Source organism: Hylobates moloch, unplaced genomic scaffold, assembly GCF_009828535.3.
Source record: "Hylobates moloch isolate HMO894 unplaced genomic scaffold, HMol_V3 SCAFFOLD_4, whole genome shotgun sequence".
NCBI lineage: Eukaryota > Metazoa > Chordata > Mammalia > Primates > Hylobatidae > Hylobates > Hylobates moloch.
In genome coordinates, this window is record NW_026652279.1 from 103,485,252 (window position 1) to 103,499,019 (window position 13,768).

The window sequence follows — 13,768 nt, forward strand, 5'->3', positions numbered from 1 at the left end:
CAGATATTAAAATCCAGCATTAGACCACTAAGCCCTATTCCTATTTGAAAGCCTCTCTGGCAGCCATGATATCATTATTATTCTCCTTATTCTGGTATTGTTTTTTACTTCATTTCTTCTTCTTTTTAAGTATTAGCTCTATTGAGATGTAATTCAGCTATCACACGATTTACCTATTTAAAATATACAATTCAGTGGTTTCTAGTATATTCACAGAGTTGTGCAACCATCACCGCAAGCAATTTTAGAACGTTTTTCTTACCTAAAAAAGATCCCCTGTACCCACAAGCAGTCACCCTCCCTTTCTACCCCCAAGTCTACCTGGCCTCAGGCTACTACCAATATACTTTCTATCTCTATGGATTTGCTCTATTCTGGACATTTCATGTAAATAGAGCCAAACAATATGTGGTCCTATGTATCTGGCTTCTTTCACTTAACGTATTTTCAGGGTTCATCCATGTTGTAACATGTATCAGTACTTCATTTCTTTTTGTTGCTAAATAACATTTGATTGTATGGATAAAACACATTTTATTTATCTGTTGAGCAGTTGACAGTCATTTGTTTGCAGTTTTTCACTATTATGAATAATATTGCTATGAACATTCATGTGGAAGTTTTTGTATGGACCTGTTTTTGCTTCTCTTGGATAGATTCCTAGGAGCAGAACTGTAACCCTAGTCCTATTTCATTTCTGATACCTCTGATATGCTCTTCCTTTTGAGTTTGGATAAGAGTTAACAACTACTTATTATATTTTATTCAGAATTTCCGGGTTGAGTAGTGTATGGGGAGGACATCTAGCTCATTCTATTTTGTTCATGTATATCACTAGCTTTTCTACGGCTTTTATTTTCACACATTTAAAAAATATTTGTGGCCAGGCACGGTGGCTCACGCCTGTAATTCCAGCACTTTGGGAGGCCGAGGCAGGAGGATCATGAGGTCAGGAGATTGAGACCATCCTGGCTAACACAGTGAAACACCATCTCTACTAAAAATAAAAAAAAAAATTAGCCGGGTGTGGTGGTGGATGCCTGTAGTCCCAGCTACTCGGGAGGCTGAGGCAGGAGAATGGCATGAACATGGGAGGCGGAGCTTGTAGTGAGCTGAGATGGTGCTACTGCACTCCAGCCTGGGTGACAGAGCGAGACTCTGTCTCCAAAAAAAAAAAAAAAACTGTGTTGTAGAAGAGATCCATTAAATTTCCCACTCCAAATAGCAGAGGAAATATAAAATCACACAAAAATTATTTCTTGTCAATATTGTCTTGAAAATCTATCCTAGGGAGATAATAAAATATATGACAGAAATGCGTCCCTTAGTTTTTCTGACCTTTATTAAAAACATTCTCATGTTTTCTTTGTAGACTGAATTAGTAATAAATTGTAGCTGAATTGGTAATAAATTAAACACTGCTAGCTTTCAGTATTCTCATGTGCTTTATATTTCTCCAAACTTTGATATTTTTAATTTCTTAGATCAACTCTTATTACTTGATTTATTTTTAGTTTTTCAATTTGTTTTTATTTATTTTCTTAATAAAGGAAATTAAAAGTTGATTCAACTACCAGGGCATATCTAATAGTCTGCAGAATGCTTTGAAAGTCCAAAATTTTTATATTTAATAAGAGAATCAATATTCTTATTTCCTATACTTATTCATTCTTCAAATTATTACTCTGAAGACACTAGAGAGGAATTTCATTTTAGCTGGATACACACAAGAAGAACAAATTCAAGTTGCAACACAAGGAGCTTAATTTAACTACAAGAAAAACTGTCCACTAAACTGAGGGGTTATAGAGGGCAATAAAGATTCTGCTAAACTGAAAATAGATTCTCCTTTAATTCCTTTTATCAAGAAATGAATGGACAACAAGCATAGTCATCATAAAAATAATTACTAGATCATATGAAAAGAGACAATCTTTGGGCTTACTGGAAATTGTTCTTAATCTTTTCTTACTATTCTTTAAAATAGCTTCATGTAGATTTAATTCTGTAAGAAAATTGTACAAGCCAATGTTTTATAATCACTAAACAAATGGTATGAAAACAATTAGTACAGACTGAAAAAATGTTAGTTTTGTCGAATTTAGATATTGAGCAGTACTGTCAAAAATGAAAAGTTCCAATGCAAATTTTAGAGGCAATAAGTGTAATAGTGCTAAAGAGCCCTAGCTCAGAAGACATATGAACCAGCATTCAAATCCCAAACCACTTTTTATAATTATGTGACTTAAGTGACTTAAACAATTTTCTCATTTATAAAATACCTCTGAAAATTATTGATGTCTAAATAAGATAATATATTAATGGAATGAAAGTAGACCAAGATGGCTGAATAGAACCCTCCAGCAATTGTCCTCCCCTCCACAGGAACACCAAATTAACAACTATCCACATAAGAAAGCACCTTCATAAGAACCAAAAACCAGGTGAGCAATCACAGTACCTGGTTTTAACATCATATGAAGGAAGGAGGCACTGAAGGGAGTAGGAAAGACAGTCTTGAATTGCCTACACCACCTCTTCCCCATCCCCTAGTGGTGCTACATAGCTCCGAAAAAGAATCTGTGTGCTTGGGGGAGAAAGAGCGCATCAACTGTGGTATTTTGCATTGGAATTCAGTGCTACCCTGTCACAGTGGAAAGCAACAGGGTAGCATTCAGCTGATGCCCATGGAGGGAGGATTTTGATCAGCCCTAGCTAGAGGGGAATAATCATTCATCCCAGTGGTCAGAACCTGAATTCTAACTAGCCCCACCACCACAGGCTAAAGTGCTCTGGTGTTCTAAATAAACTTGAAAGGCTGTCTAGGCCACAGAAATACAATTCCTGGGCAAGTCCTGGTGCTATGCTCAGAGTCGGTAGACTTGGGGTGCATGTGACCCAGTCAGACACCAGTGCGGACAGCCAAGGCAGTGCTTGCACAGTCCCTTCCTCAACTCCAGGCAGCACAGCTTGCAGCTTTGGCAGAGATTCCTTCCACTGAAGGAAAGGAGAGGGGAGAGTAAAGAGGACTTTGTCTTACAATTTGGATACCAGCTCTGCCAAAGTAAAATAAAGCACTAAGCAGATTGCTAAAGTCCCCAATTCCAGGACTTAGCTCCTGGATGACATTTTGACACCCACCCTGGGCCAGAAGGGAACCCATGCCCTGAAGGGAGATTCCTAGGCCTAGCAGGATGAATCACAAGCTGACTAAAGAACATTTGGGCCTTGAATAAACATAAGTGGTAGCCAGACAATAGTCACCATAAGCCTTGGGCAAGACCCCATATTGTGCTGGTTTCAAGTCTGACCCAGCACAATCCCAGTGGTGGTGGCCATCCCTCTCCCAACTCCAGACAGCTGAGCATGGAGAGAGAGATTCCATTTGTTTGAGGGAAAGTAAGTGAAGAGAGCAAGAGTCTCTGTCTAACAGTCCAAGGAATTCTCCTGGTTACCCAAGACCACCAATGTGGTATCTCTATGAGTCTGCAAGAATCACAGCACTACAGGGCGTGGAGTGTTCCCTAATGCAGGTATGGCTGCAGTGACCAGAATTAGATCACACACTCAATTCTCTTTGAATACTTGGAAATGTTTCCCAAGAAGGACATGTACAAACAAGTCCAGGCAAGGAAGACTACAATAAATACTCAACTCTTCAATGCCCAGACAACAACGAACATCCACAAGCATCAAGACCATCCAGGAAAACATGACCTTACCAAAGAATCAAATAAGGCACTGGTGACCAGTCTCAGAGAGACAGATATATGACTGTATTAGTCCATTTTCACACTGTTGATAAAGACATACCTGAGACTGAGAAATTTACAAAAGAAAGAGGTTTAATGGACTCACAGTTCCATGTGGCTGGGGAGGCCTCACAATCATGGCAGAAAGTGAAAGCACGTCTCACATGGCAGCAGACAAAAGAAGAGAACTTGTGCAGGGAAACTCCCCTTTATAAAACCACCAGTTCTCGTGAGACTTATTCACTATTACAAGAATTGCATGGGAAAGATCCGCCCCCGTGATTAATTTTCTCCCACCAGGTCTCTCTCACAATATGTGGGAATTATGGGAGCTACAGTTCAAGATGAGATTTAGGTGGCGACACAGCCAAACCATATCAGTGACCTTAAAGAAGGAGAACTGAAAATAGCTATTTTGAGGAAGCTGAATGAAATTCAAGATAACACAGAGAAGGAATTCAGAATTCTATCAGATAAATGTAACAAAGAAATTGAAATAATTTTTAAAAATCAAGTAAAAATTTTGGGGCTGAAAAATTCAATTGAAATACTGAAGAATATATCAGTCTGTCAAAAGCAAAATTGATCAAGCAAAACAAAGAATTAGTAAGCTTGAAGACAGGCTATTTGAAAACTCATAGTCAGAGGAGACAAAAGAATAAAAGAATCAAAAAGAATAAAACATGACTACAAGATCTAGAAAATGGCCTAAAAAGGGCAAATCTAGTAGTAAATGGCCTTAAAGAGGAGGCAGAGCGAGATCAGGGTAGATTTATTCAAAGACATAATAACAGAGAACTTCCCAAACCTAGAGAAAGATACCAATATTCCAGTACAACAAGGTTATAGAACACCAGGCAAATTTAACTCAAAAAAGACAACCTCGAGACATCTGAGGTACCTAAAAGCAGGAAGAGAAAAGAAACAAACAACATATAATGGACTTCACTAGGTCTGGCAGCTGACTTCTGAGTGGCAACTTTACAGGCCAGTAGAGAGTAGCATGATACATTTAAAGTGCTGAAGGAAAAAGCTTTTATCCTAAAATAGAATAACCAGCAAAAATATCCTTCAAACCTGAAGAAGAAATATAGACTTTCCAGACAAACAAAAGTGGAGGGATTTAATAAATGTCACACTTGTCCTACAAGGGAAAAAAATGAATTAAAAAATTAATTTAAAAAATTTAAAAAAATTAATGAGCAGTAAGAAATATCTGAAGCCTCAAAATTCACTGGTAATAGTAAGTACACAGAAAAAGACAGAATGTCATAACATTTTATTTGTAGTATGTAACCTACTTATAACTTGAATATAAAGACTAAAAGATGACTGAACAAAAATAATAACTACAACAACTTTTCAAGACATAGTACAATAAGATATAAACAGTAACAACAAAAAGTGAAAAAGTGGGTGGAAAAGTTAGAGTGTAGAGTTTTTATTAGTTTTCTCTTTGTTTGTTTGTTTACAGAATCAGTATTAAGTTGTCATCAGTTTAAAATAATGAGTTATAAGGCATTATACACAAGCCTCATGGTAACCTCAAACCAAAAAATCCAAATACACAGCAAATGAAAAGCAAGAAATTAAAACACACCACCTGAGAAAATCACTTTCACTAAAGGAAGACAGAAAGTAAGGCAAGAAGAAAGAGAAGACCATAAAACAACCTAAAAACAAACAACAAAATGGCAAGAATAATTCCTTACTCACCAATAACATGGAATGTAAACAGACTAAACTTTCCAGTCAAAAGACAGAGTAGCAAAATGGATTTTAAAAAATGAGACTCAATGATCTGTTGTCTACAAGAAACACACTTCACACATGAAGATACACAGACTGAAAATAAAGGGACAGAAAAAAATATTCCATGCCAAATGAAACAAACAAACAAAAGAAAACCAGCAGTCGCTATACTTATATCAGACAAAATAGATTTCAAGACAAAAACTATAAGAAGAGACTAAGAAGATTGCTATACAATGATAAAAGGGTCAATTCAGCAAGAGCATATAACAATTTTAAATATATATACACCCAACACTAGAGCACCCAAATATATAAAAGCAAATATTTTTGAGCAAAAGAGAGAGATAGACCCCAATACAATAATAGCTGGAGACTTCAACATTGGACAGATCACCCAGACAGAAAATCAGCAAAGAAATATTGGACTTGGCTGGGTGCAGTGGCTCATGCCTGTAATCCCAGCAATTTGGGAGGCCGAGATGGGCAGATCACCTGAGGTTGGGAGTTTGAGACCAGTCTGACCAACATAGAGAAACCCCTTCTCTACTAAAAATACAAAAATTAGCTGGGCATGGTGGTGCATGCCTGTAATCTCAACTACTCAGGAGGCTGAGGCAGAAGAATCGCTTGAACCTGGGAGGCGGAGGTTGCAGTGAGCCAAGATTGCACCATTGCACTCCAGCCTAGGCAATAAGAGCGAAACTTCATCTCAAAAAAAAGAAAAAGAAAAAAAGAAATGTTGGACTTAATCTGCACTACAGACCAAATGGACCTCCCGATATTTACAGAACATGGGATCCAATGGCTGCAGAATACACATTCTTCTCAGCACATGGATCATTCTCAAGGAGAGACCATATATTAGGCCACAAAGCAAGTCTTAAAAAATTCAAAAATAAATTAAAAAAAAAAAGAAATGATGTCAAGTATCTTCTCTGACCACAATGGAATAAAACTAGAAATCAATATCTAGAGGAATTTTGGAAACTACACAAATACATGGAAACTAAACAATAGGTTCCTGAATGATCAGTGAGACAATTAAGAAATTAAGAAGAAAACTGAAAAATTTATTGAAACAAATGAAAATGGAAACACACCAAAACCTATAGGATATAGCGAAAGCACTATAATAAAAGAAAAGTCTATAGCAATAAGAGCCTACATCAAAAAAATAGAAAAACTTCAAATAACCTAACAATGTATCTTGGAGAACTAGAAATGCAGGAGCAAACCAAACCCAAAATTAGTACAAGAAAAGAGCTAATAAATATCAGAGCAGAAACAAATAACATTTAAATTAAAACATGAAAGGATAGGCTGGGTGCAGTGGCTCACGCCTGTAATCCCAGCACTTTGAGAGGCCGAGGCCAGCAGATCACGAGGTCAGGAGATCGAGACCATCCTGGCCAATATGGTGAAACGCCATATCTACAAAAATGCAAAAAATTAGCCGGGCATTGTGGCACATGCCTGTAGTCCCAGCTGCTTGGGAGGCTGAGGCAGAAGAATAGCTTGAACCTGGGAGGCAGAGGTTGCAGTGAGCCAAGATCATGCCACTGCACTCCAGCCTGGGCAACAGAGCAAGCCTCTGTCTCAAAAAAAAAAAAAAAAAAAACAAAAAAAACAAAAAAACAAAAAACAAACAAAAACAAACAAACAAAAAAAAACTACGAAAATTAGCTGAGTATGGTGGCATATGCCTGTAATCCCAGCTACTCGGGAGGCAGAGGCAGGAGAATTGCTTGATACCCGCAGGGGGAGATTGCAGTGAGCCAAGGTTGCGCCACTGCACTCCAGTCTGGCGACAGAGTGAGACTCCATCTCAAAAAAAAAAAAAAAAAAGCAAAAGATTAATGAAATGAACAGTTAGTTTTTTGCAAAGATAAAATTGGCAAACCTTTACCCCAACTAAGAAAAAAGGAAGATTCAAATAAATAAAATCAGAGATGAAAAAGCAGACGTTAGAACTGTTACCACAGAAATACAAAGGATCATTAGAAGCTACCATGAGCAACTATATGCCAATACATTGGAACACCAAGAAGAAATGGAGAAATTCTTAAACACACACAACCTCCCAAGATTGAACTATGAAGAAATACAAAATGTGAACAAACCAATAACAAGTAACGAGATAGACACCATAATAAAAAGTCTTCAGCAAAGAAAAGCCTGGGCCCTGATCGCTTGCCTGCTGAATTTGACCATTTAGAGAAGAACTAATACCAATCCTACTGAAACCATTCTGAAAAATAGAGGAGGACGGAATATTTCCAAACTTGTTCTACAGGGCCACTATTACCCTGATACCAAAACCAGAGAAAGACACATCAAAAAAACAAAACTACAGGCCAATATCCTTGACAAATGTTGACGCAAAAATCCTTAACGAAATAGTAGCAAGCCAATCTCAACAACATATTAGAAAGATCATCCATCATGACCGAGTGGGATTTGTGCCAGGGAGGCCAGCATGGTTAAACACATGCATATCGGTCAATGTGATGCATCATATCAACAGAATGAAAAACAAAAACCATGTGATCTTTTCAATTGATGCTGAAAAAGAATTTTATAAAATTCAACATCCCTTCATGATGAAAACCCTCCAAATGATGAGGATAGCTGGGCACAGTGGTGCATGCCTGTAGTCCCAGCTACTGAGGACACTCAGGCAAGAGAATGGCTTGAGCCCAGGCATTCTGGGTTGTAATGCACTATACTGACTGGGTATCCGCACTAAGTTCAGCATCACTATGGTAATCTCCCAGGAGCGGGGAACCACCAGGTTGCCTAAGGAGGAGTGAACTGGCCCAGGTCAGAAAAAGAGCCAGTCAAAACTCCTGTGTTGATCAGCAGGGAGATCGTGCCTGTGAAGAGCCACTGCACTACGATCTGTTGTCTACAACAAGCATACTTCACATATGATGATACATAGACTGAAAATAAAGGGACAGAAAAAAATATTCCATGTCAAATCAAACAAACCAACCAACAAACAAAAAACAGGAGTCACTATACTTACATCAGACAAAATAGACTTCAAGACAAAAACTATACAGCCTGGCAACAAAATGAGACTCTGTATTTAAAATAACTAACAAAATAAAAATAAACTTTTAAAAAAAAAACACTGAGTATAGAAGGAACATACCTCAACACAATAAAAGCCATATATAACAGACCTACAGCTAGTATCATACTTGCATTAGTCCGTTTTTGTACTACTATAAAGAAATATCTGAGACTGAGTAATTTATAAAGAAAAGAACTTTAATTGGCTCATGGTGCTGTACAGGACACATGACGCTGGCATTTTCTTGGCTTATGGGGAGGCTTTAGGAAACTTAAAATCATGGCAGAAGTCAACGGGGGAGCAAGCATTTCACACTGTCACAGCAGGAGAAAGAGAGAGAGGCAGGGAGGTGCCACAAACTTTTATTAAACAACCAGATCTCATGAGAACTCACTCACTGTCATGAGACCATCAGCAAGGGGGAAATCCACCCCCATGATCCAGTCCCCACCAGGCCCCACCTCCAACACTGGGGATTAGAATTAGACACGAGATTTGGGCAGGGACACAGATCCAACCCATATCAATACTGAATGGGAAAAACTGAAAGCCTTTCCTCTAAGATTTGAAACAAGGCAAGGATACACACTTTCACCTCGGTTATCCAACACAGTAGTGGAAAGCCTACTTAGAGCAATTGGATACAAGAGAGAAATGAAGAGTACTCAAACTGGAAAGGAAAAAATTACATTATCCTTGTCTGCAGATGATACGAGCTTATACTTGAAAAAAAAACCTAAAGACTCCAACAGAAACCTGTTAGAACTGATCAACAAATTCATTAAAGTTGCAGGACACAAAATCAACATACAAAAATCAGTAGCACTTGTGTATGTCAAAAGTGAACAATCTGAAAAAGAAATAAAAAAGTAATCCAATTTACAACAGCTACAAATAAAATAATATATATATGAGAATAAACTTAACCAAAGAAGGGAAAGACCCCTACAATGAAAACTATAAAACAGTAATGCAGGAAATTGAAGAGGATGCCAAAAAATGCAAAGATATTCCATGTTTTATCGATTGGAACAATCAATGCTGTTAAAATGTCCATACTACCACAAACAATCTACAGATTAAATGCAATCCCTGTCAAAATATCAATGGCATTCTTTACAGAAATAGAAAAATAATCCTAAAATTTATATGAAACCACAAAGACCCAGAATAGCCAAAGCCATCCTGAGCAAAAAGAACAAAACGGAAGCAATCACATTACCTGACTTCAAATTATACTATAGAGCTATGTAACCAAAACAGCATAGTACTAGCATAACAGATACATAGACCAACGGAACAGAATAGAGAACCCAGAAACAAATCCATACACCTACAGTGAACTCATTCTTGACAAAGGTGTCAAGACCATACATTGGGGAAAGGACAGTCTCTTCAATAAATGGTGCTGGGAAAACTGGATATCCACATGCAGAAGAATGAAAGTAGACCCCATCTCTTGCCATATACAAAAATCAAATCAAAATGGATTAAGAATTAAATCTAAGACCTCAAACTATGAAACTACTAAAAGAAAGCATTGGAAAAACTCTCCAAGACATTGGTCAGGACGAATATTTCTTAAGTAATTCCCCACAAGCACAGGCAACCAAAGCAAAAATGGGACAAATAGGATCACATTGAGATAAAAAGCTTCTTGTGCAGCAAAGGAAATTGTCAATGAAGTGAAGAGACAACCCACGGAATGGGAGAAAATATTTGCAAATCATCCATCTGACAAGGGATTGATAAAATATATGAATTCAAACAACTCAGTAGGAAAAAGCCTAATAATCTGATTATACAATGCATGAAAGATCTGAATAGAAATTTCTCAAAAGAAGAGATACAAATGGCACACAGGTATATGAAAAGGTACTCAACATCACTGATGACTAGAGAAATGCAAATCAAAACTATAATGAGGTATCACCTCACCCCAATTAAAATGGCTTTTATCCAAAAGATAGGCAATAACAAATACCAGCAAGTAAGTGAAGAAAAGGGAACCCTTGTACACTGTGGGTGGAAATGTAAGTTAGTATAGCCACTATAGAGAACTGTATGGAGTTCCTCAAAAAAAGAAAAAAAAAATAACTACAACAACCATATGACACACCAATCCTAGGTATATGCTAGGTATATGCCCAAAAGAAAGAAAATCCATATATTGAAGAGAGGTCTGCGCTACCATGTTTATTGCAGCACTATTCACAATAGCTAAGATTTGGAGGCAACCTAAGTGTTCATCAACAGACAAATGGATAATGTTGTACACACACACACAATAGAGTACTGTTCAGCCATAAAAAAGGATGAATGAAGTTCTGTCATTTGCAACAACATGGATGGAACTACAGCACATTATTTAAAGTGAAATAAGCCATGCATAGAAAGACAAAGTTCACATGTTTTCACTCATTTCTAAAAGCTAAAAATTAAAACAATAGAATTCATAAAGAGAGAGTAGAAGGATGGTTACCAGAGGTGGGAAGGGTAGTGAGAAGTGGGGAAGGGAATGGTTAATGGGTATAAAAACATAGATAGAATGAAGATCTAGTATTTGATAGCACAACAAGGTGACTATAGTCAACAATAATTTATTGTTCATTTTTAAGTAACTAAAAGTATAATTGGAATGTTCATAATGCAAAGAAATGATAAATGCTTAGGGTGATGGATATGGCATTCACTCTGTTGTGATTATTACTTATTGTATGCCTGTATCAAAGTATCTCATGTACCCCATAAATATATACTGACTATGTACCCATACAAATTAAGGATAAAAATTTATTTTATTTTATTTTTTTATAAATAAAAGAGGTTTTATTTTGGCTCATGGTTCTGCAGGCTGTACAGGAAGCACAGTACCAACATCTGCTTCTGGTGATGCTGGGACCAAAAATTAATTTTAAAAGATAATATGTTGTATTAAATAAGTTCTAATCAGTGAAGGCAATGCTGAAATAGCTCTATATTCAGACCAACATATTTTGAAGAATTGGGAATATACACCATCAGTTAAACTTATCTTACAGTTTTAGTGAAGATCCAGAAACTTACATGCAGTGAGAAAGAATATGTTTACCTGGAAAGGCAGGCTTTAGTAACAGCACTGTGAAGATTTTCATTAGGATACTGTGACAGCCGACGAGAAATTCGCAACAGTTGTCTGGTAGAAAGTGATGCCGCTAACGACTGTGCCTATCAAAAGACAAATACATTGTGTTAAGAGTCTTGTTTCAACTTGCTAAAGTCCCTTTAGATGGATATCACAGCAGAATTCATTATTACTGAAGGGGTAAGGCCAAACTTAAAGTATGTGCTGTTAATTAATTAAAACCAAAATAAACAGAAACCAATTTACACTTAAAACATCCTTGAAGATAGTTTTTAAAAAATCTAAAGTATTTATCAATTAATTTAATTAACGTATTTTAATTGTGCTAAGTTGGAGATGGGAGGGGCAATGGGGGAAGGATGTTACATAACAAAGGTCACACTGGACTTAGACTGATGATTGACTGTTCACTTTTTCTGCTTACACAAAGCCAAGGTGTTAAGATACCATGGAAATGTTTAAAGCTTTAAGCAAATCCGTGGTTTCTAAAATAGCCAAAAAGTTGTAAACAATTTAGGCTGTTGACCACAGAGGTGTCAACCAATTTGTCACTTGTGTTGCAGCTTGCTGTTTTGAATCCTTCCCCTATGCTGTCAGAATAATTTCACTTTGTTATATTACATTTCCCAAAATTCCACGAATAAAGTTGCTAGTACAGAACTCAGGACATGGTAAGTACTCAATAAATATTTGTTGAAATTCTTTTGGCAGGCAGCATAATATAATGGTAAAGTTTATAGGCTTTGGAATCAGATAAGTCGGTATCCTATTTATTAGCTGTGTTACCTTGGCAAATTACTTAACCTTTCCAAGCCTCAGTTCCCTCAACTTTAAAATGGCAATAGTAATACCCTCACCTTTAAGGTTGTTATGAAGGTTAAATTAGAAAATGATTCTAAAGTACTTAGCACATGTCACACGCATATGGGTGCTCAACAAATGGCAACAACTGTTATTTAAAAAGTCAGCCTCTTTAAAATGAAAACAAAAACCCCAGCAGAGAAAGGTGATGGGACCTACATATTAGCATATATTTAGTAAATGAGATTATTACTGGCCTAATTCCTAACTTAGATCAGCAGCATTAGAAGACAGTGATTTTCACTGAAAACCACAGGACAGAAGCACTTTTGAAGCAACTGGACCTTTGGGAGGGCAAGGCAGGTCAGTATGAAATGTCACAGAGGGTGATAAGAGCAGTAAAGTGGCCCTGAGCACTCAAGGGCCTGGAGAAGAGGACTCTATGAAATTAACAAAGGGTTCAGAATGGATGAGGGGAGAATGTCAAAGACACACTGCGCATTTGCTTGTTTTAATGTTCCACCTAAGGTCATCTCCGTATGTCCCAAAGAAGAAAAAAATTAATTTATTTATCCTTCCTTATTTCACATCTCCATGAGATATTGGTCTGCTCTTAGTATTCTATCTCAGCTACAACATTAGTATTATATTTCTTTTGGGAATTAGGTTGGAAGCATGACCACCACATATCCTTTCTTCTATTAAAAAACACATTTTAAGTTTCAAAGAACTCATTTACAAGCAAACATTTCGTCCATTCCTGTTTGCATTCCAGACATGGAGACAATATTCAAATATAATAAATCATAAATTACAACTCAAAATAGTATATACTTCAATGCTAAAATAAGTGGAACAGTAGACAGCTGTTATAGGCAGTTAAAATATTCAAATGGGCATGAAAAATCCTCTGATCAAAGGCACGAAAGCAAAAGGAATGGAACCCCAAGTAGAACATGAGGAAATCAGACCAGCTTTTCTAGAAGGTCCTGCTGGAAGGCTTGCTTTCAAACAACAAAGACCTATGAATGATACTCTGAGGGGTTTGGCTTTATTCTTAAAGGCACTGGGATTCTGCTATGTGTAAAGTCATAACATGGTTTTAGAATCAGGTTATTACTAGCCTACTTCCTAATTTAAATCAGCAGCAGTACAGAAAGTAGTTGAAGGACAGAGAGAACTGAGATAGGAAACAGAAAGCTACTTCAATAATCTGCCTATAAAACGAAAAAGTCCTACAGTAAGTTTATGGCAACA

General features: G+C 37.0%; 1 protein-coding gene across 1 annotated transcript in view; it reads right to left on the minus strand.

Annotated features, from left to right (window-relative positions):
• The window catches only part of VWA8 (von Willebrand factor A domain containing 8), a 427,846-nt gene that overhangs the window by 264,081 nt on the left and 149,997 nt on the right, over positions 1-13,768 (minus strand). Inside the window, exon 17 of the mRNA XM_032150771.2 lies at positions 11,678-11,793. Within this exon, the coding sequence (XP_032006662.1) occupies positions 11,678-11,793 (116 nt within the window). The remainder of the gene's footprint in view (positions 1-11,677; positions 11,794-13,768) is intronic.